Below are 23134 nucleotides of genomic sequence, written 5' to 3'. Positions count from 1 at the left end.
TTGTTTTTTGTTTTTTTGAGAGTGTTCATTTAAAAATAGTACCTCTCATGATCTTGTTAAATGTTATAATTCTCCCAGTTCACTGCCTATAACTATAAGGCTAGAGATACATAGCGACATGTGTCTCACAGCAGCAAATCGCATCCAAGTTATTATGGCTACAATTTGGCTAATTTCACATAGGTTTATTAGAGATGCATAAGCCACAGACTGACTGTGGAACTGAAAATTTTATTTTTCACAATTACAATTATTGGGGCCCTTAGGAAGAAGAATACCTGTAGTAAGTATTGGGGTAGGTCCTACCCCAGTACTTACTACACATTGTAGGGAATTTATCAAAGTTGTCTACTTCCCGCATCAATATAGACCAAACTACAGAGGGTTAGGCTGGTCTATTGTGCGCCTAATTTATCAAAAGTCGCACGGCTCTAGATAAATTCTGCGCACGGACTTTGGGATCTAAGGTTTAGACTGTATTTAAACCTGTTTCAGTATGGTCTGACATTTCAGCGTACTTTTGGTCGATGCGATTTTTCGCCGAAAAGTCGCTATTGATAAATTCAGCACCAATGCATTTTTCCATCTAAAATAGACTAGAATGCATCATCTTCTAAAAATCCTCTAAAGAAAAAGTTGCAAAAAAAGTCGCAAGTATTTAGACTGCTCATATGCAGCAAAGAAATGAAGGAAGGCCGGCCACTCACCAATTACCGTATTTATCGGGGTATACCACGCTTCGGCCTATAACACGCACCCTCATTTTACCAAGGATGTTTGAGTTAAAAAAGTTTTCTACCCAAATATCCTTGGTAAAATGAGGGTGCGTGTGTGTGCCTGTGTATACCCCGATACACTGTTTCTGACCCCGCAGAAGCCCCCAGGAAAGGCAGGGGGAGAGAGGCCGTCGCTGCCCGCTTTTCTATCCCTGCCTTTCCTGGGGTCTAGAGCCCTGCTGCCGCCGCTTCTCTCCCCCTGGCTATCGGTGCGGCTGACACATTCCCTCCCCCATCCCCGGTTTTATAATTACCTGTTGCCGGGGTGGGGGTCCGCGATGCTTCTGGCTCCGGTGTGGCGTCTCCTGTGTCGTTGCTATGCTATGCTATGTCTTCAACGCGACGTCACTCGTCATTGCGCAGCGCATAGCAACGACGCAGGAGACACCACACCGGAGCCAGAAGCATCGCGGACCCCACCCCGGCAACAGGTAATTATAAAACCAGGGATGGGGGAGGCAATGGGACAGCGGCGCCGATAGCCAGGGGGAGAGAAGCGGCGGCAGCAGGGCTCTAGACCCCAGGACAGCCAGGAGCAGAGAAGCCGGCAGCGCTGGTGGTCTCTGCACCTGCAAAAGCTGCTGCAGTTTATTGATTTAAAGCGCTCGCTTTAAATCAATGAACTGCAGCGGCTTATCGGCGTATAACACGCAGATAGACTTTAGGCTAAAAATTTTAGCCTAAAAAAATGCGTGTTAGACGCCGATAAATACGGTAGTTCTTTCTTCAAGCTTTTATTGCAGCAGCATAATACTCACATAGTAGACGGGGGTATACAAAAGGAAGAGCAGGGGGGTACAGAGGCGACAAGCTCCGTTTCGCCATATGGCCGGACGAAGCACTTGAGTGTGCGAAACGGAGCTTGTCGCCTATGGCCGGACGAAGCACTTGAGAGTGCGAAACGGAGCTTGTCGCCTCTGTACCCCCCTGCTCTTCCCTTTGTATACCCCCGTCTACTATGTGAGCATTATGCTGCTGCAATAAAAGCTTGAAGATAGAACTAATTGGTGAGTGGCCGGCTTTCATTCATTTCTTTGCTGCATATGAACATTGGGAACCTGTTGACCACTGCTACGAACCTGAGCACCACCTACACTTTAGAATCAAGAACCAACTACGCGCCCTAGTCCATGTACCTCCAGCAGTTGTGAATCTGCAGTGCCGAACGGATACTCTCTGTGCTTACATATTTAGACTGCGACTTTCTATGCGACAATTTTAGACGGGAAAAACCAGTCTAAATACTTTGATAAATCTCCCCCATTGTTCAAAGATATGTCCATACGTAACACCACTGATTAACTGTTCAGCTTTGAGAAAGAGGGCATGGTTACTCAGAGAAATTTACTGTACAAAGTGGCAACAATATGGTAACAAATACAGTGATCCCTCAAAGTACAATGGCCTCAACATACAATAGTTTCAACTTACAGTGGTTTTTTTCTGGACCATTGTAACTTGAAACCAGACTCAACATACAATGCTATGAAATTTGAGAAACGTGTCAATGGCTGGAAGAGCCGACCAATCAGAATGGACATGTCACTGCTAAAACCCCTGTATTCCTGAAGTGCATGCACTGACTGATGTCTGGTAGCGCCCCCTACAGTACAGGGAGGTATTACATGTTCTGTACTCTTTACCTGTATTACTGAAGCGTATGCACTGACTGGTGTCTGGTAGTGCCCCCTACAGTACAGGGAGGTATTACATGTTCTGTACTCTTTACCTGTATTACTGAAGCGTATGCACTGACTGGTGTCTGGTAGCGCCCCCTACAGTACAGGGAGGTATTACATGTTCTGTACTCTTTACCTGTACCAGGGTTACCTGCTCCTTTGGACACCAGGTAAGGGCGGCTCCATGTTACTTTTTCAGGACATTGCATGTACTGTACAGGACCCTGAAGAAGCTCCTGTCCTCTACATAGACCAGTGTTTCCCAAGCAGGGTGCCCCCAGCTGTTGCAAAACTACAACTCCCAGCATGCCCGGACAGCCAACGGCTGTCCGGTCATGCTGGGAGTTGTAGTTTTGCAACAGCTGGAGCCACCCTGGTTGGGAAACACTGAAACAGACCGTAATTTACAGCTCCCAGCAGATCTTTCTTACTTTTATATGTAAGGATTTGCTTTATCTATATTAGTTATCTAATTATTTTTCTTTAATCCTCACCTTTTCCTATTTTTGGATGACATTTTGGTGGCTTCAGAACCAATTACCAGGTTTCCATAGAGTTCTGGTCTCAACATACAATGGTTTCAACATACAATGGTCGTCCTGGAACCAATTAATATTGTAACTTGAGGGACCACTGTACCGCACCAGCGGTTACAACTTTTTACCAATCTATGCCAGGCGCAGAGTATCATTGTGCCAGTCCACAGAACTGTTTGGTGGCTGTTGCATGGTAGTCACGGCCATACTTCCAGCTCATGGTGCCCTTGGCGCTCGGACTAAATACACCCTATTATGGTGATTCCGCTACATTTTTTCAAGCAGATCTGTCACAAATACGCACAACAACCGCATGAGTGACACACAGATCCGCTATACACTGAATGTGGTGAAGTCAATGATGACTCCACAACACGATGGGCATGCAGGGAAATGATGCAGCAGTTCTGATGGGAATTCACCCAATGGATTAAATAGATTTTTTTATTTTGGCCACATTAAGTGCTGCCCCCTCAACACCGCCGCCCTAGGCACAGGCCACTTGTGCCTAATGACAACTGACTGTAGCCACATCCAAACCATTAATGGTGAAAGTTTTGGAAAAGTCACTGGGCCCCGGCTGACAAGTATCATTGTGAGAGGGGCCCCGGCTGACAAGTATCATTGTGAGAGGGGCCCCGGCTGACAAGTATCATTGTGAGAGGGGCCCCGGCTGACAAGTATCATTGTGAGAGGGGCCCCACCAAGGCTCTGGGACCCCGGTTATACTCCTGATCCCTTTATATCATTATGACATTGGAGCCAACTACAAATCCAGACAGTCAGACGGAAAGGAGAGTCCAGCACAAAAGCCGCCCTGTATGAACTGTAACATAAAGTCACGCGTGCCACCACTTACCGGTAAGATAATTCGTCCACTTGTACAGGATCCCTTCCATGTTGCTGGGGGACACACTGTCTGATTCACATAGGCAGGACTCTGGCATCTCACGCGCCAGCTCCCCAGCAGTACTTAGCACCGGCCCAGCGCTGCTCCTAGGGCAGACAGTGACAGGCGGCTCAGCCAGCAGCGCATTTCCGTTGTGAATAGCAACAAGCGGCGGCAGTTACGGCGCACACAGCACACAGATGGCGTCACGGCCCCGCCCCTCTAAGGCTCCATCAGAAGGGCACCCCTTGTCTCCACTCACTTCCTGGAAGAGTCTTCGACCAATCACAGCGCATAACTTTAACAGCTGACAAACATTATTGACCAATAGGGTGTTGTCGCTATAACCACGCCCACACGTTCAGCCAATAGGCTGGGCCGCTGTGGAGTTAAATGTCCCTAAAGCGGTAGAAAAGTTATAGAAGCGACGTGCCACGTCTGCGGGCCCTGTGGGGAGTGCGGAGCGATGATGATGATGCTGGTGCTGGTTTGGGTTCTGTTGGCCTGTGCTGGCGGCGCACTCATCCCGGAGCCTGACGTGCAGGTCCAGGTGCTGGAGAAGCCTTTCCTATGCAAGAGGAAGACCAAGAATGGGGACATGCTGCTCCTGCACTTTGAGGGCTTCCTAGAAAGTAACGGGACGCAGTTCTATTCAACGTGAGTTTTTTTTTTTTCTATAGCAGCAGCCTCGGTACTTAGACCGTACATTACTTGCTTTATTAATGATAAACTTTAACCTGTTGATGACCAGTGCGCTGTCTAATGAACACAGCATAAGGCTGGGTTCACACCACGTTTTTGCAGTACAGTTCCTGTATCATTTTTTTTTATTTAAAAAAAAAAAAATGGATTCCTCAAGACATCACTAAACTGTATCAAAACGTGTAGAAATGTTTCTGTATATGGTTGAAAACCGAATACGGTTTGAAAAATGATGTCTGGTTACATCTGTTTTTTAAGAAGAAAAAAAAGTGTAAGTTTTTTTTACTTTTCACTACGATATGAATAAAGTTTCACTTGTTTGATTGAACTGTGCAAAGTCAAAAACCGTATCGTGAAACTGGATGGAACCGTACACACATACAGTTCCCGTTGACTCCCATGTGTAATAAAAAAAAAAATATGTTTTTTCACCTGGACCAAAAACCGTGGTGGGCCATGGTTCTCTATCTGGAAAAAAAAAAGTAAACCGTATGGCTTAAACTGGAGACAAATGTATTTATTTTATTTTTTATTTTTTTTTATGAAACGGTATGCCGAAACCGTATAGCAAAATTGTGGTGTGAACCCACCAGAGAGATCACACTCAATATCTGCCAGATTCTCTATAATATTTAGGGTATGTTCACGCGTTGCAGAATTTTACAGTCAAGTTTGTGCATGCGACTTGTTAAAAATGTCATGCAAGTGTGGAATCCCAGACACCGAGCAGGGAAACAGTGCGGACTGTAGATAGAAGCAAGTATTAGGCGCATTCACATCACCATTTTACCATCCTACTTCTTCTTCTCACCATTTCTAACTTTGACCTCGTACAAATCTGCATCCCAAGTCGTATCCATTGACTCCATTCATTAATGATAGACACCAAATGCGTCGGTTTTGATCTGCATCCGAATTTGTACGATTTAAGATCGGAGGTAAAATCGTCGTTGACCACAATTTTTTTTTTTTTTTTTTTTTTGTCCAGATTGAAAATCTGATCGAAATCGTGTCCAAATTATTATATTTTTTTATTATTGATGTCTATGTAAATCGCATGGAATCATGTGGTCAGATTTATCGCACACAATTTTTTTTATTTATTTTTAGTACGCATGTGCAGTAAACTTCAAAACACCTACACTTCAGATATAGAAAACTTTATTGCCATCGGCATATATATAATTTTTTTTTTTTTAAACAGGATCAGATTTTTATTGACAATCAGATGGATTTTTGGATACAATTTTAAAATCAGATAGCAAAGACATTTTTACATACGATTGTACCGTATATACTCGAGTATAAGCCGACCCGAGTATAAGCCGAGACCCCTAATTTCAACCCAAAATCCCAGGAAAAGTTATTGACTCGAGTATAAGCCTAGGGTGGGAAATACCTCATCCCCCCCCCTGTCATCATCCAGACCCGTCATTAACATCCTCATCATCCCCTTGTCATCATCCCACACATCCCCCCTTCATCATCCCCTTGTCATCATCCCACACATCCCCCCCTTCATCATCCCCTTGTCATCATCCCACACATCCCCTTATCCCACACATCCCCCCTTCATCATCCCCTTGTCATCATCCCACACATCCCCTTATCCCACACATCCCCCCTTCATCATCCCCTTGTCATCATCCCACACATCCCCCCTTCATCATCCCCTTGTCATCATCCCACACATCCCCCCCTTCATCATCCCCTTGTCATCATCCCACACATCCCCCCTTCATCATCCCCTTGTAATCATCCCACACCCCCCCCCTTCATCATCCCCACCCCCCTTCATCATCCCCACACCCCCCCCCTTCATCATCCTCTTCTCATCATTCGCCCTCAGTGGTCTTCAACCTGCGGACCTCCAGAGGTTTCAAAACTACAACTCCCAGCAAGCCCGGGCAGCCATCGGCTGTCCGGGCTTGCTGGGAGTTGTAGTTTTGAAACCTCCGGAGGTCCGCAGGTTGAAGACCACTGCGGCCTTCAACCTGCGGACCTCCAGAGGTTTCAAAACTACAACTCCCAGCAAGCCCGGGCAGCCATCGGCTGTCCGGGCTTGCTGGGAGTTGTAGTTTTGAAACCTCCGGAGGTCCGCAGGTTGAAGACCACTGCGGCCTTCAACATGCGGACCTCCAGAGGTTTCAAAACTACAACTCCCAGCAAGCCCGGGCAGCCATCGGCTGTCCGGGCTTGCTGGGAGTTGTAGTTTTGAAACCTCCGGAGGTCCGCAGGTTGAAGACCACTGCGGCCTTCAACATCATCCAGCCCCCTCTCACCCCCTTTAGTTCTGAGTACTCACCTCCGCTCGGCGCTGGTCCGGTCCTGCAGGGCTGTCCGGTAAGGAGGTGGTCCGGTGAGGAGGTGGTCCGGGCTGCTATCTTCACCGGGGGCGCCTCTTCTCCGCGCTTCCGGCCCGGAATAGAGCCGTTGCCTTGACAACGACGTATCTGCGTCGTTGTCAAGGCAACGTGACTATTCTGAGGCCGGGCCCGAAGCGCTTAGAAGAGGCCTCCCCGGTGAAGATAGCAGCCCGGACCACCTCCTCACCGGACCACCTCCTCACCGGACAGCCCTGCAGGACCGGACCAGCGCCGAGCGGAGGTGAGTACTCAGAACTAAAGGGGGGTGAGAGGGGGCTGGATGATGTTGAAGGCCGCAGTGGTCTTCAACCTGCGGACCTCCGGAGGTTTCAAAACTACAACTCCCAGCAAGCCCGGACAGCCGATGGCTGCCCGGGCTTGCTGGGAGTTGTAGTTTTGAAACCTCTGGAGGTCCGCAGGTTGAAGACCACTGCGGGTGGGGGAGTTCACTCGAGTATAAGCCGAGGGGGGTGTTTTCAGCACGAAAAATCGTGCTGAAAAACTCGGCCTATACTCGAGTATATACGGTATATGATATTTTTGCAATTCGATTTTGTCTGATAATCTGATGGTTAAAACGTGATGTGAACCTAGCCTTAGAAAAAAGCTCCAGCTCGGTCTCGGATCAATGTAGTATGCTTTATTCGCCTATTGTTGCTACACGGATCACAGGTAGGTGGCATGATGTGATGCGTTTTGGCCGGGTGCTGGCCTTTAAGTTCCATAGACAGACATTTATGTTAATGTCCCAATCATGTGACAGAGCCAGGAGCATGCATGCTAAAGGTGCTGTCACACTACGTTTGTAGTGTACGGTTGCTGGATCCGGTTGGGAGGAGCGAAAACCGGCCGCTCTCGTATCCCAGCCGGATCCGGCCCGAACCCCATTAATTTTAATGAGCCGACCAAAGCTCAATGCTGACTCCGGTTGTCTCGTTTTTTCCCCGTATACGGTTTTCTGACCGGACCTAGAAGTAGTTTGTCCTAGTGATTGATCAGGGTCTGAACACTGAGACCCTGACAATCTTTTGATATATCTCTGACAGATCATACAGTTGTAGTGTAAATGTTGTAGATTTTCCTATGCAAGCACCAAAGTATGGTATATTTATGCACTGCAGATGGTCCACGGGAATTTAGAAAACTTGCCATGAGTGAATATTCTTTAATAACTCAAAAAAAATGTCAAAGGCTGAATTTACGCTGACTAGAATCGCTTTGGATTTGCACTAGGAAATAATGCGGGTGAACAGGAGACCAATGCAGGGTCTCTGACTAACTTATGTACCTTCGGTACAGTGCCCGGTCCCTCTGAAGGTCCACTTCTTTCTTCGGCAAATTGGCGGGCCCGCCTGCTGAATTTGAATATTCATGTGGCGCTGGTCATGTGAGCGCTTGCGTATACTGACTGCTCACATTGTTGTGCAGAAAGTGTGAAATCCACATGTAATACACGCAAATTTTGTGGCTGATTTACAGCAGAAAACATCTGTGTGGACCCTGTTATTTGCCAAAGGACATCATGCGGCTTCATTATACTTTTGTGACTTACAGGTATAAGAATAACAGTGATCAGCCTGTATGGTTTACACTTGGAATTCGAGAAGGTATTAAAGGCTGGGACAAAGGCCTCAAAGATATGTGCGCTGGAGAGAAACGGAAGCTTATTGTCCCTCCTGCTTTGGCGTATGGTAAAGAAGGAAAAGGTGACTCTCTACTACTTTCTAGGGCTACGGGGGATATTTATAAATGTTGGTGTAAGTAGACGTGTGTTTTTTTTTTTTTTTTTTTTTTTTTTTTAATTTTTTTCCCACCAACAAAAACACCTGGAAAACTGCCACAGCTCTTTCCTGTGTTCTGGCAGTTTTTCTTGTCTTTTCTGGCATTTTTGCTGGTGTGTGTCATTTTTGTATCCTGTGGCAGTTTTTTTTTCACTGCCTTCAGGGTACCACTCCATGGGCCGAACGCCGGTCCGGAGTGTAAGCAGTGATGTATAGCATCAGGGGTGTGTAAAATAAAAAAATAAATAAAATTGTCCAAGGGACTAAAACCGAACACAATCTACTTGTCCCTCGTGAAAACCCACTTGTCCTGGTAGACAAAATAATTTCAACCAAAATATAGCTTTTTGCCTCCTCGTCCTATAATAGCCATAACTCTTATTTTTCCATTTACAGACTCATATGAGGCATGTTTCGTTTTTGTTGTTTTTTTTACCTTGTAATGACACCTTTCATTTTTCCATAACTTCTGCTCGGAAACAAAATAAAAGTTGTGAGGGGAAATAAAAAAAAAAAAAGCTAATGATTTCCTCCCTGAGCATATACATATACTGGGTGCATAGCATCACTACTTCTCTGTACAGCCTCTGACTGCTGCATAGTTTGCAGGGGTGCATAGTGCACCCATGTATGCGGAGGACTACATCAGATTTGGTGGATTATGACTGACCAGTGCTTCCCCCCCCCCTTTTTTCAATAAAATGGTAAATGGCCCTAGTTAACCCTCTGATTGAAATTAAAGGAATACTGTAGTGGAATACAACTTATGCGATGGAGGGGATAAGTTTTTTATAGATCTCGTGGGGGGGGGGGGGGGGGGGGGGAAGGGGCTCAGACTGCTGAGGCCCCCTGCTATCTCCCGTACAGGGTCGTGGCAGTCCGCGGGAAGGGGGCGTTCTGTCGCCAGATAACATTGAGACCCCCCTACCCCACCCTTCTCCATGTGTCTGCCGCAGCTTCCTGCAGACTGCTGCTGCCCCGTAACATCCCTCAGACCCCCTTGCGATCTATCACTTAAACCCTCTCCTTGGGATAAGTTCTATTCTATTGCATTACTCTATCATAATCATCATAGTCCACAGTCTGACGTAGTCCTCCACATTCACGTACCTGAAATAAGAAGAAAAGAACATGAAAAATGGGTTAGTACATTATAGCGCTCTCCCCTGGGGAGAGCCCATAATGCAGTGTGTTCCTAAACAGGGATCCTCCAATTGTTGCTAAACTACAACTCCCATCATTGGGGCTGTAGTTAAGCAACAGTTGGAGTCTCCCTGTTTGTGAACACACTGCCAGAAAGGCTTTGTTGCCATTATGCAAAACGCATAATGAGAACAGAGCCATGTTTACCACCCTGGCTTCTTACCTGGATAATGACGTCATTGCTAGGGGGTGGAGCTACACAGATCGGGCCTGGCAAGGAATCTATATTCCCCACTTAGAGACGCCGGCTTCTGTGGTTAACTTTAAGATGGCAGCAGGTTTCAGGAGTTTGACTCTGTGCAATATGTCCTTCTGCCCTTGGACTACTCCTCATGGGATCGTGGGACATAATCTGTTCCACGATAGGAGTAATTGTAGTACTGCAATGCTTAGGGACGGCTCTTGCACATCCCCCAGGTGTGGGACTCTTGGGAATGTTTGGACTACTACTCGTATCATGTAGCTATTCACCAATCTGAGCTCCCAGTGGGGATTATGAATTGTGACACTGCTGTATATTCAGCATGTGCCGCCCACTTGCCAAGTTAATAAATGCGGATTGCAGAAGGGCTCAGGAGTATTACTCGCTGTGATCTGTCCCTCAGCCTCTGAACTAAAACTCCCATGATGCAGAGCCTGCCCATAATGGGACTAGTAGTCCAAAAAAGTTTTGTAGCCGGAGGATGTGCAGGAGCTTTCACTCATCGCTGCAGTACCACAGATTCTGACCCATGATGGGAGTAGTTGTAGTTTAGCAGTGCTTAGGACAGCTCCTGCATCTCCCGGCTGTCTCTGGGCTCTACCTTCTGACATTTTTCTACGTGTCCTGCTTGCTGTTGTACATTTGCAGCAAAGCAGACTTATTTTTTATTTAATCTATTTGTTTTGCGCAAATAATACAGCTCCACTGCAAAAAGTGGTGTACAGGGCACCAAACAGACAACTTTGAAAGATGTTCTAACAAAAAATTGTGCACAAAATTTGCAGGGACAGTTACAACATTAAAGTGGTGTAAAGACAATCCTAAATGTCCCCTATATGTGTATTACTAGTTTGGAAGTTTTCTTTACTTGTAGTCTGCTCCACACGGCAAGAGGTCAGAATTATGTCTGAAATCTGTATAGTGCTTAATACAGAATTATTTATAATAGCTCTGGGTGAAATGTAAATGCAGTTGTGGACTTTAAAACACTCCTGGTTTTATTTACTTTTTGCCCATAAAAGTGCGGCTAAAAAAAAAGGTCTGGGTAACATCTGCATCAGTGGTTCCATGAGGAGCCTCCATCGCAGAAATCATTGACCGTGCTGGACATGGTACGTGTTTGTCTGGTAAAATGTCCATTAAAGTGACCTGTAATTTCAAAATGTCTCACATACAGTATTGCTTATTTTCACCATTACCTGCAAAGTCAGGACCCACCACACATGAAGCGACTACAGTTGCTTCATGTACAGGATTAAAATGTACATTCTGGTGCGTTAAAGTGGTACTCTACTGGCCAGCGTACATTTCATTCTTAACGCTTTGTTTGTTCTGCTGGGGTCGGCCAAGGCCGCTTGTGACGTCAGACCACGTCCCCTCAGTGCAAGCCCCATAGACTTGCATTGAGGGGGCGTAGTCTAACGTCACGGGGTGCGCACACAGCATTCAGAACTAAATATTTAGCACACCAGGATACACATTTATGTCCAATGTGGTTAAGGGGGTTAAAGCCCAATGGGGCCTGTTTGTTTTTTTTAAATTTTTTTTAATTTTAATTTTATGTGCTGTGAACCTAACTTTCCATATGTAAATGAGTGCATAGGGAATTTACCTTTCAAAGTGGCATTGTCTATTTGTCAATTAACATGGGTATGCAAGGTATTTGTAGCTGTAGATATAGTGCAACTACAAGTGTTTCTGTCCCACCCTCACATTTAACTATTTTGGTTTGCATGTTCACAACTTAATACTTTAACATATTCACATTAATGTAGTAGTAGTAGTAGTAGTAGCCGCCTGCATAGAGTTAAAAAAAAAAAAAAAAAAAACACGTGGGGTCATCTTAATCCCCTTATGTACACTGCTTTGTGCTTAAACTAACCACTTCTGTTTGTCGTACTTGATCCAAAGCGTGGTCTGGTCTTCCATGAATATGCTCCTATGGAAAACATGTCTACGTCCTCACAGAACTAATGCATGCGGATCCCCACCCTTTTGTCAATGCATTTGTTATAGCCGGTAAGATTACTGCACTGCATGAATTTTTCGCTAAGGTTCTACTTGAAGGCTACATTCACATATACCGTACCTGCTGCAGATTTGATGCTTTGTTCAACTATTGTATTGACTTAACAGTATGAAATCTGCAGCGGTAAATCCGTAGCATCTTGTGAATGTACTTTAAATGGTTTACACTTGTCTCTCGTATATTAGACCTATGCCTACTTCACATTCTGGATGTAGTTCTAGATTTGTTGACTTGCTACTTTGTAAATTCATCCCATATTTGCTTTGTGTATCTCAATTGTTTTAGTCTTCCAACAATTGTGGCTTATCATAGAATATAGAATTTTTGCCTTTATGGGGAGCAGTCTTATAATTTTTAAGGGGTAAACTCAGTCATGCTCTGGTGGAAGGATATCTGTTGAAATATTCTGCAACTTTGTAGCCCGAGACTAGAGTGATCAGGATGGGGATTTGCCTGATTTGAATTTCAAGCTAACCCTCATCCCTGTAGTGGGAGATTTTAACAGAGCCTTCTACCATAGATTGACTTTGGTTACACTTTAAAGAAAGCCTTTGGGTGAAGCAGAAAATACAGGCTGCTAGCTACCCATTGCACTTGCCAGTTCCATTGATGCTGCACCACAGGGATCTCTTGCCTGGCAGGAAACGGGTACAGTGGGGTAAAAAAAATCAGTTTGCCACCAATTGTGCAAGTTCTCCCACTTAAAAAGATGAGAGGCCTGTAATTTTCATCATAGGTATACCTCAACTATGAGACATAATGAGAAAAAATCCATAAAATCACATTGTCTGATTTATAAAGAATTTATTTGCAAATTATGGTGGAAAATAAGTATTTGGTCACCTACAAACGAGCAAGATTTCTGGCTTTCACAGACCCGTAACTTCAAGAGTCTCCTCTGTCCTCAACTCGTTACCTGCATATAATGGCACCTGTTTGAGGTTGTGGACAGGTGTCGGGTTTTTTTTTTTTTTTTATTTTTTTTTTATACTGATAAGTTCAAACAGTCACACTCCAAACTCCACTATGGCCACGACCAAAGAGCTGTTGAAGGACACCAGAACCAAAACTGTAGACCTGCACCAGGCTGGAAAGACTGATTCTGCAATAGGCAAGCAGCTAGGTGTGAAGAAATCAACTGTGGGAGCAATTATTAGAAAATGGAAGACATACAAGACCACTGATCTCCCTTGATCTGGGGCTCCACACAAGATCTCACCCCGTTGTGTCAAAATGATCACTAGAACGGTGAGCAAAAATCCCAGAACCACACAGGGGGACATAATGAATGACCTGCAGGGAGCTGGGACCAAAGTAACAAAGGCTACAATCAGTAACGCACTACGCCGCCAGGGACTCAAATCATGCAGTGTCAGACGTGTCCCCCTGCTTAAGCCAGTACATGTCTGGGCCTGTCTGGAGTTTGCAAGAGAGCATTTGAATGATCCAGAAGGGGATTGGGAGAATGTTATGTGATCAGATGAAACCAAAATAGAACTTTTTGGTAAAAACTCACCATACCTACTGTGAAGCATGGGGGTGGAAACATCATGCTTTGGGGCTGTTTTTCAGTAAAGGGACCAGGATGACTGATCCATGTAAAAGAAGAATGAATGGGGCCATGGATCGTGAGATTTTGAGTGAAAACCTCCTTCCATTAGCAAGGTCATTGAAGATAAAATGTGGCTGGGTCTTTCAGCATGACAATGATCCCAAACACACCACCTGGGCAATGGAGTGGCTTCGTTAGAAGCATTTCAAGGTCCTGGAGTGACCAAACCAGTCTCCAGATCTCAACCCCCTAGAAAACCTTTGGAGGGAGTTGAAAGTCCATGTTGCCCAGCCAAAGCCCCAAAACATCACTGCTCTAGAGGAGATCTGCATGGAAGAATGGGCCAAAATACCAGCAACAGTGTGTAAAATAAAAAAATAAAAAAAACCTTGTGAAGACTTACAGAAAACGATTGACCTCTGTCATTGCCAACAAAGGGTATATAACAAAGTATATACCCTTGAGATGAACTTTTGGTATTGACCAAATACTTATTTTCCACCATAATTTGCAAATTCTTTAAAAATCAGACAATGGGATTTTAATGGATTTTTTTTCTCTGTCTCTCATAGTTGAGGTATACCTATGATGAAAAATTACAGGCCTCCTTATCTTTTTAAGTGGGAGAACTTGCACAATTGGTGGCTGACTAAATACTTTTTTGCCCCACTGTATATGAAATTTTCATGGTGGGGGTGCTTTAATTCTGGCCAATTGGATTTTTAGGGCTTTAAAATTCTAATTGTTTGGAAAACGTGTGATCTGATAGGGCATAAAGTCTCTATCTGCTCTTAACAATGTTTTTGTTCTAGGAAAAATTCCTCCAGAGAGTACTTTAATCTTCAATATTAGTCTTATGGAGATCCGAAATGGACCAAGGTCCCATGAGTCATTCCAAGAAATGGATCTGAATGATGACTGGAAACTGTCTAGAGCAGAGGTAACAATTTTAAAGGGGATCCTCTCCTATTTTGTTTTGTATGGAATCTTCTGACATCATTGGAATGAGCAAATCTTATTGTAGGGAATTTATCAAAACCTGTGTAAAGTAAGTGGTGCAGTTGCCCATAGCAACCAATCAGCTTGCGTTTTTTTTTTTTTTTTTTTTTTTTTTAACAGGCCTCTTTGGTTCTCTCATTTGTAATCTGGTTGCTATTGGCTACTGCAACACTTTTCCACTACATAGGTTTTGTTAACTCTCCCCCCTCCCCCCCCCACTGGACATTGTATAACATAAGTGTTCATAGAAGTTACTACCGTATTTATCGGGGTATACCACGCACCAGCCTATAAACACGCACCCTCATTTTACCACGGATATTTGGGTAAAAAAAGTTTTTTACCCAAATATCCATGAAAAAATGAGGGTGCGCGTGTATACCCCGATATACCCCCAGGAAAGGCAGGGGGAGAGAGGCCGTCGCTGCCCGCTTCTCTCCCCCTGCCTTTCCTGGGGTCTAGAGCGCTGCTGTCGGCCCTTCTCACCCCCTGGTTATCGGCGCCGCTGCCCGTTCTGTCCCCCTGACTATCGGTGCCGGCGCCGACAGCCAGGGGGAGAGAAGCGGCGCCGACAGCCAGGGGGAGAGAAGGGGCAGCGGCACCCATTGCCGGCGCCGCTGCCCCGTTGCCTCCCTCCATCCCCAGTGGCATAATTACCTGAGTCCGGTCCGCGCTGCTCCAGGCCTCCGTCGTGCGTCCCCAGCATCGTTGCTATGCACGGCGCGGCGCTCTGACGTCATGCGCTGCGCCGTTCAGCGCATAGCAATGACGCCGGGGACGCACGACGGAGGCCTGGAGCAGCGCGGACCGGACTCAGGTAATTATGCCACCGGGGATGGGGGGGAGGCAACGGGGCAGCGGCGCCGGCAATGGGTGCCGCTGCCCCTTCTCTCCCCCTGGCTGTCGGCGCTGCTTCTCTCTCCCTGGCTATCGGCGCCGGATCCGATAGTCAGGGGGACAGAACGGTCAGCGGCGCCGATAACCAGGGGGTGAAAAGGGCCGACAGCAGCGCTCTAGACCCCAGGAAAGGCAGGGGGAGAGAAGCGGGCAGCGACGGCCTCTCTCCCCCTGCCTTTCCTGGGGGTGTATCGGCGTATAACACGCACACAGACTTTAGGCTAAAAATTTTTGCCTAAAAAGTGCGTGTTATACGCCGATAAATACGGTATATAGTATCAATGTCCTGTTTAAAATGGAAGAACAACAAGCCAACAAATAGTTTTTCAAATATAAAAAGTTGGACGCACTGAATCTGATGTCCTTTTAAGGTAAAAAGCATCCTGGGCACTAAGCGGTAACATGTAACCACTAAAGTTGTGTTTTTTTTTTTGTTTTTTTTTTTTTTTTTTTATTTATTTATTTTATTTATTTATTTATTTTTTTTTTTACATCGGGTATCCTGCAAGGAGAAAAGTTCTCTGGTGCTGTGCACTACTCACCTGTAAAGAGTCCTGACGTCTATTTCAGAGACTCGGAGGAAAAAATGGGGCTGCGTTGATCCTTCCCTCCCTCCCTCAAGCATAGTGTGTGGCTTCTGACAGTTCAGCCTCGTGCTTTTTGTAGTCACGAAATTCTCGGCTACCATCTTTATGAGCTGTTTATAATAATTCATTAATGGGGCTGCGCGGTTTAGTTCTGGAAACTATCAAAGATTCTGATGGTATTTTAAGAGCAGCTGTCATCACTTTATTGCTGCCCGAACCATGGGGTATTGGTGCATCTCCTTGGCAAGCAGAAAGCATTGGGCACTGCCCTAATGACTTATGGTTTGGACATCATGAAAGTGATAGTTTCATGTCAGTATAAATAATATAATATAAATGTCTAATATATATATATAATATAATAACTTTTCATTCTGTTTGAATAAAACATTTTCTCCAGGTAAAGACTTACCTGAAGTCTGAATTTGAGAAGCATGGTAGCTCTGTGAATGAGAGTCACCACGATGTTCTGGTGGAGAGCATATTTGAAAAAGAAGATGAAGACAATGATGGATATATTTCTGCTAGAGAATTTACATATCTACATGATGAGCTTTGAAGTGCAATGATCACTGATCACCATGTCTTTTCTGCTAAACATGACTGGCACATGGTTATCAAATACATTTAGAGGTTGTGTGTGTTCTAGTGTTGTAAAGTTCTAAGAATCAGCGATCCAATATTTGCCTGGGCATGACTCCTGGTACCCACATTAATCAGCTACTTAAAGGGGTACTCTGGTGAAAAACTTTTTTTTTTTTTTTTGAAAATCAGCTGGTGCCAGAAAGTTAAACAACTTGTAAATTGCTTCTATTTAAAAATCTTAAGTACTGGAAGGATTATTAGCTGCTGTATACTACAGAGGAAGTTCCTTTCTTTTTGAATCTCTTTTCTTTTTGCTCCTGCTCCGGACAGTTCCTGACATTACCAGAGAGGTGTGAGCACTGTGGCCGGAAAGAAAAGAACAACTCAACTTCCTCTGTAGTATACAGGAGCTGATAAGTACTGGAATTTATAAATCTGTTTAACTTTCTGGCACCAGTTGAAAGAAAAATGTTTCACTGGAGTACCCCTTTTTAAAAGGATTGTGGTACACATACAAAAGAGGCTGTGATAACTGTGCCAAGGCCCCTTTTAAAACAACTGCCAGAGGTCAAATCTTGGGCACTTAACTTTACATGGCTAGATTACATGTGTTTTTTTTTTTTTTTCTTTCTTTCTTTCTTCCTGCTACAAAGGGGGTGGGGAATGTGTTCTTTAATGGGTTGGCAGGCATTTATGGCAGAACAACTATGATGGCATTTTTTTTTTTTTTATATCTACCAGCAGAATATTGGATTTGGCAGAATTTTAGAAAACATTTAACACTTAGGATTCTTGTGAACCAATACTAACACTACATCTGTTTGAAAGACTGAATTCTCTTCTCTATGAAACATGGGTCAAATGCGAGACTTCTTCCAGCACTCAGCATTGCCCTGAGTCAGTGTGCATCTCTTCCCTATAATACATAGCCCACATTGGGCATTTAAAACTCCTTTTCTTCCAGAAGATTTTTTTTTTTTTTACTTTAATGAGAATTCAATGTGCAAATTCACACGAGAGAGAACCTTCAGTTGGATATACTTTTATGCCACGTCTGTTTGTCTTTGTTTTAAACTTTGCATTAAATAAAGGTATGAACTAGCTTGACTATGTTATTTAACTAAAAGGAATAAAATATAGAGGGGTATGTAGGGGATCTTTGGGGATCTGACTGCTGGAATTTCCTGCCCATTCTAAAAATGCAGGTAAGTATGTGCCCTGTTGCGTCCTTGCTACCCTCCTCAGCGCAAGTCACTCTGTACGCCCTTTCTCTGTGGCGTCAGGTGAGATTTAAGTTCCGTATGCAGTCGGTGCCTTCACCTCTTCTGCCCTTTCTTTCCAATCCTTCTTTTCCCCCTGGCTTAAATCCTACTTCTTTTCACTGGTGGCTGAGTAAGGGATTGAGGTACCTGCATCATTTTTTAGTAGGCCAAATGTTGCCGTCCTTAGATTCCCTGTGCTTACGACATGAAGTTCCACCGAGGGAGAGGTTCCGGGCCTGTCAGATCGTCTCTTTCTATAAGTCACATATTCATTGTAACTCTTCAGTTATACCTACCTCGTTTGAGAGACATATATTAAACTCCTCTAACACACCAGGTCTCCTCTCAATACTTTATTCACACTTTAACGCTCCTCCCCCAGATAAAAAGTTAAAATACATGATTGAGTGGGAAGGGGACATTCACTCCACGCTTTCTGCCTCACAATGGAGAGACTGCTGCACTACTATTAGTAAGGGTGGTTGGCAGATCTCCTTGTTGGAAACATCTCTGAAGATACTTCACCGTACCTATAAGGTCCCTACTAGACTCCATCGAATATTTCCTTCAGTTTCCCCTCTGTGCTTTAGGGGCTGTGGGGCTAGAGGTACAATGTTTCACACCTGGTGGAGTTGCCCCACTGTATCCGTGTTATGGACTCAGATTTTGGACATACTGACCTCGATACTGGAGGTCGGGGTGCCTCGTACCCCTGCCTTTTGCCTCTTGAGCCTCAAACCATCGAGGATGCCGTTTAGGGTCTTTAAGTTGTCCCATTATATTCTAATGGTGACAAGGATACATGTTGCAGCACAGTGGAAACAACCTGTCCTATCTCTCTCAGTGGTGATAGATAGAATCAATGCCATTATGTTGAATGAAAAGTTGACAGCAATCCGTGAAGACTTGGTGGATAGATTTAACTTAGTATGGGAACCTTGGCTTACTTCCCCACATTGCCCTAATATGACGCATAGTTTCTCCTTGTACTGATATTCGGGATGATGGGAGGTGGGGGGGGGGAGGGGGGGGGTTGGTTAGTGGGTTGGGGGTGGGTGGTTTCTACTGGGTATGGATAATTTAGTATTCCTGTCTTACGTTGTATGGCTATTACCGCTTCATGTATTTTATCTGCATGGATCTCTTTTGTTAATACTTACCTTTTTTCCTTTTTTATATGACCTACTTGTTACTGTTATTCTGAGGTTTTCGAACCTTCTGTTTATACTTTTATGTGCTGATTTTGCCTGTTTCTTTGAGCAATCAATAAAGCTTCATTGTTTGATGGTTAAAAATGCAGGTAAGCTTTGCCCCCAAATCCATAGAGTGTATGGCCCATGTGAGGCTAATGGACAATTTCTCTTTGAGGCTTTTGAACATTGCCAAGTGAGGCATGAAAGCTACAGCAAATAATCAGTGAATGTCTCTGCATAAAATCTGAATCCAATGTTATGGCAACAAATGAGAGAATAACAAGTCCTTCCTGACCTATGATCTACATGTACTGTGCAAAAGGTTTAGACAAGTGTTTAAAATAAAATATCAAATATATAGTTAGTGAACAAAAGACAATTCTAAGCCAAAGCAATTAGAGAGGAGTGAAGTTACAGTGATTCTATTCGTCACAAACCCTTCGGCTCGGCAGTTGCTGTCTTTATCCTGCATAAATTAGTTCAGCTTTCAGGTGCTCCAGTGGGCTGGAAAAGGTAAATACAGTCCTACTCTTTTAGGACTGTATCCAGGGCCGGATTAAGAGCATCATGGGCCTGGTGCTGAAGATTGTGGTGGGCCTTTTTTATTTATTTTTTTTTTAAATCAAAGTATGTATGTATATATATATTTTTTTTTTTTTAAATCAAAGTATGTATGTATATATATATATATCTTCCCCTCACATATAATGCCCCATGTCCTGCCCCCTCAGGGGCATTATATGTGAGGGGCACAGGACAGGGGGGCAATATAAGTAAGGGGCAAATGTCAGGGGGGCATTATAGGTGCATTATCATGTGCCCCTCACATATAATGCCCCCCCTATCCTGTGCCCCCTCACATAATGCCCCACCTGTTGTTATGTGCCCCTCACTTATAATTTGCCCTTTTCTGTGCATGCACCCCCCCCCCCAAGGTTTAATAATTCCCCTGTACCATACGGTGCCCGAGCACCTCTCTCCAGCTGTCACATTTCTCAGACGCTGCTCCATTCTTGCAGGGAGGTGATCTCTGGGCACCAGAGCGATGATGTGCCGTTATTGTGGCGGCCAGCCGTGGATGGCGTCCCCGCGGCTCACGGACGCAATTGACCCCCCCCCCAGATCTGCCACTGGCAGCATGGAGGTGATAGAACAGGGATCTCAAATTATCTGGGGGCCACTGGAGGTAGCAGCTGGGTGAGGCTGGGTCGCATGTGCCCCTTAGATATAATGCCCCCATCATCCACCAGCAACACCCCCCACCAGAAGTAGCTCCACCAGCATCTACCAGCAACCACATTAGATAGCATTGTCGTTTCCCCCCCTCCACACATATATACAGACAGACACACACACACATAGACACACTAACCCGTCCTGCGCTGCACTTCTCTCCGTCGGCGGCCTGACGTCACTGATGTCCTGCGCGGGTCTGCGGAGGGACATCACATGCGCGACGTCCCTCATCAGACTCGGGCCAGCCAACCGGAGAAGTGGAGGAGGAGGGCGGGGTAAGTGAAGTCTTCCGGCATGAAGGATGCCTGCAGAAGTTACCTGCCCGGCACCCGGAACTGCATTTCACATTCCTGGTGCGGGCCACAAACTTTCGTTCTGCGGGCCGGGAGTTTGAGGTTTGATTGTCGCGGGCGCCGGTCGGTTTGTGCGGACCGCTGGGCCTATTTTAACTCAGGGGTCTGGAGCTGCCGCTCCATCTGCCCCAACGTTAATCCAGCCCTGACTGTATCCACCTTTTCCAGCCCACTGGAGCACCTGAAAGCTGAACTAATTTATGCAGGCTAAAGTAAGCAATGGACGAGCTGCGAGGTTAGTGATGAATCAAATTACTGTAACTTTGCTCATCTCAAAGCAATATATAATCTGACCTCCCCGTTACCTTCAAACAGCATCAATTCCAGTAGATACACTTGCATAAAGTCAAGGATTTTGAAGGATAATAGTCAGGGGTATGATTAACCAATTATGCCAAGGTGATAATGGTTTCCATTTGTAGATATGTAAAAGAAACAGCTGTGTAGAGGTGTAAAACTGGATGATGAACAGCCAACCTCTGCTGAGCTCATCCACAACACACAAGGTAGTTATACTGCATAAGCAAGGTCTCTCCAAGCAGACTGGGGTTTCAAGATGTGCTGTTCGAGATCTTTTGAAAAAGCACAAAGAAACTGCAAAGTTTAGGACTGTAGAAATTGGTCAGCCAAGGAAACTTGGTGCAGCAGACAAAAGACACATCACTCTTACTTCCCTTTGAAATTGGAAGATGTCCTGAAGTTACATAAGCTACAAATTGACAGAAGGTAGTTGGACCTAGGTATACTCACCTAAAGTCTGGTGAGAAGTGGTGTTCATAGAAAGATTGTGGCTAAAACCCTATACCTTTCAAGTGTAAACAAGGCCAAGCAGCTCAACTCTGCATGAAAATATAGGAACTGGTTGCAGAAAAACATCAGTAGGTGTTCTGAGCTGAGCAGTCATAATGTTAAAGGAAGTCTGTCATCAGTTTCACCTGCACTAACCTGTTGATACAGACAGACAGTGCATGGGACACTAATGACAACCATACGTACGTGGTCCTGTACCGTGATCTGGTTCTTCCTCTGTATCTTCTGTTCCAGGTCCTACTGCTAGCAAACAGCAGCGGTGATGTCTCAAAGCTCTTCCCATGCTCCCAGTAGGCCCCAGAACAGAAGATACAGTGGAATAACCAGAGAACAGAACGGGACCAGGTAAGTATCATTGTCATCAGTGTCACCTGCACTACCTGTCTGTACCGACAGGTTAGTGAAGGTGAAACGGATTACATATTTCTTTTAGTTTGCTCTCTAAAGGGCTGTAGAGCAGTACAATAATGAGTGTTGGCAGGCAACAGTGCAGCATATTGGAAGTTCCTTGTAAGCTTCAGTCTGCATTTTGGGAAATTGTCACTATTAAAGGATCACTGTTGTTTCAAACAAGTCCATGTGATAGCCTATGTGATTCCTAAAAGTTTTTGTAAATAACTTTACCCAAATTACTCTTTACCCCTAGAAAACAGCTCCAAATTCATGGCCACTAGGGGTTTCCCTTCCCTGCAATATACCATCCACTGCCTTGTGTAAGGAGAAATCTGTCCAGTAACAACCTCAACAAGATGGAACACAGGAAGTAGGGGGTGAAGCTTAGACATGTGCTTTGTGTTGGAAAGAGGTTTTGCACTGCCCATGCAAGTAGTAGCTGTGTTTAGTGTAACCTTTTCCTTGCTTTGCTGCTGCTGTTTATTTCCTTACGCTCATAGCATCTTGTAAAGCCAGGATATCAATAACCCATTCTCCCTCCCCACATGCTCTTTATAGTTGTGTACCAGTGTTAGCTTTGGCAGCAAATTTAGTCATATTTTAATTATCTAAATTGTTTTAGTCCTAAACTGCCATAAAATTTTAGCTGACTAAATCTACAGTAGACTTAGTTAAATAAAATCTAATGGGTTTAGTTAAAGTGTAGCACAAATTCTAGAGAAATGTGTCACGATTCGGCTTCCAGGTAGTGGATCCTCTGTGTCAGCGAGGGATTGGCGTGGACCGTGCTAGTGGACCGGTTCTAAGAGGCTACTGGTTTTCACCAGAGCCCGCCGCAAAGCGGGATGGTCTTGCTGCGGCAGTAGCAACCAGGTCGTATCCACTAGCAACGGCTCTACCTCGCTGACTGCTGAGAAGGCGTGGGACAGAAGGACTAGGCAGAGGCAAGGTCAGACGTAGCAGAAGGTCGGGGGCAGGCGGCAAGGTTCGTAGTCAGGATGGGTAGCAGAAGTTCAGGTACACAGGCTTTGGACACACTAAACGCTTTCACTGGCACAAGGCAACAAGATCCGGCAAGGGAGTGCATGGGAGGAGGTCAGATAA

The 23134-nt window shown here is 45.0% G+C and overlaps 2 protein-coding genes across 2 annotated transcripts in view; one reads left to right on the top strand and one right to left on the bottom strand.

The window, feature by feature from the left end:
• PLEKHA8 (pleckstrin homology domain containing A8) overlaps positions 1-4085 on the bottom strand; it is a 48883-nt gene extending 44798 nt beyond the window's left edge. The window contains exon 1 of the mRNA XM_056519907.1: positions 3851-4085. Within this exon, the coding sequence (XP_056375882.1) occupies positions 3851-3938 (88 nt within the window). The 5' untranslated portion in view covers positions 3939-4085. The remainder of the gene's footprint in view (positions 1-3850) is intronic.
• Positions 4086-4187: 102 nt separating this feature from the next.
• On the top strand, positions 4188-17885 carry FKBP14 (FKBP prolyl isomerase 14). Its single transcript, XM_056519908.1, has 4 exons — positions 4188-4537; positions 8503-8654; positions 14528-14655; positions 16599-17885. The coding sequence occupies exons 1-4, from the start codon at positions 4347-4349 to the stop codon at positions 16755-16757; spliced, it is 630 nt and encodes a 209-aa protein (XP_056375883.1). The 5' UTR covers positions 4188-4346; the 3' UTR covers positions 16758-17885.
• Positions 17886-23134: the final 5249 nt, after the last annotated feature.

This window comes from Hyla sarda, chromosome 5, assembly GCF_029499605.1.
Source record: "Hyla sarda isolate aHylSar1 chromosome 5, aHylSar1.hap1, whole genome shotgun sequence".
Classification (NCBI taxonomy): domain Eukaryota; kingdom Metazoa; phylum Chordata; class Amphibia; order Anura; family Hylidae; genus Hyla; species Hyla sarda.
The sequence above is the reverse complement of the archived record's forward strand: the minus strand, read 5'-3'. Positions and strand labels throughout refer to the sequence as shown.

Bases quoted from the DNA above. Each gene is read 5' to 3' on its own strand.
- FKBP14 (XM_056519908.1), top strand. From the start codon at position 4,347: ATGATGATGATGCTGGTGCTGGTTTGGGTTCTGTTGGCCTGTGCTGGC. The intron at 8,655-14,527 runs GTGACTCTCTAC...TTTTTGTTCTAG, and splicing joins GTATGGTAAAGAAGGAAAAG to GAAAAATTCCTCCAGAGAGT. The intron at 14,656-16,598 runs GTAACAATTTTA...CATTTTCTCCAG, and splicing joins GGAAACTGTCTAGAGCAGAG to GTAAAGACTTACCTGAAGTC.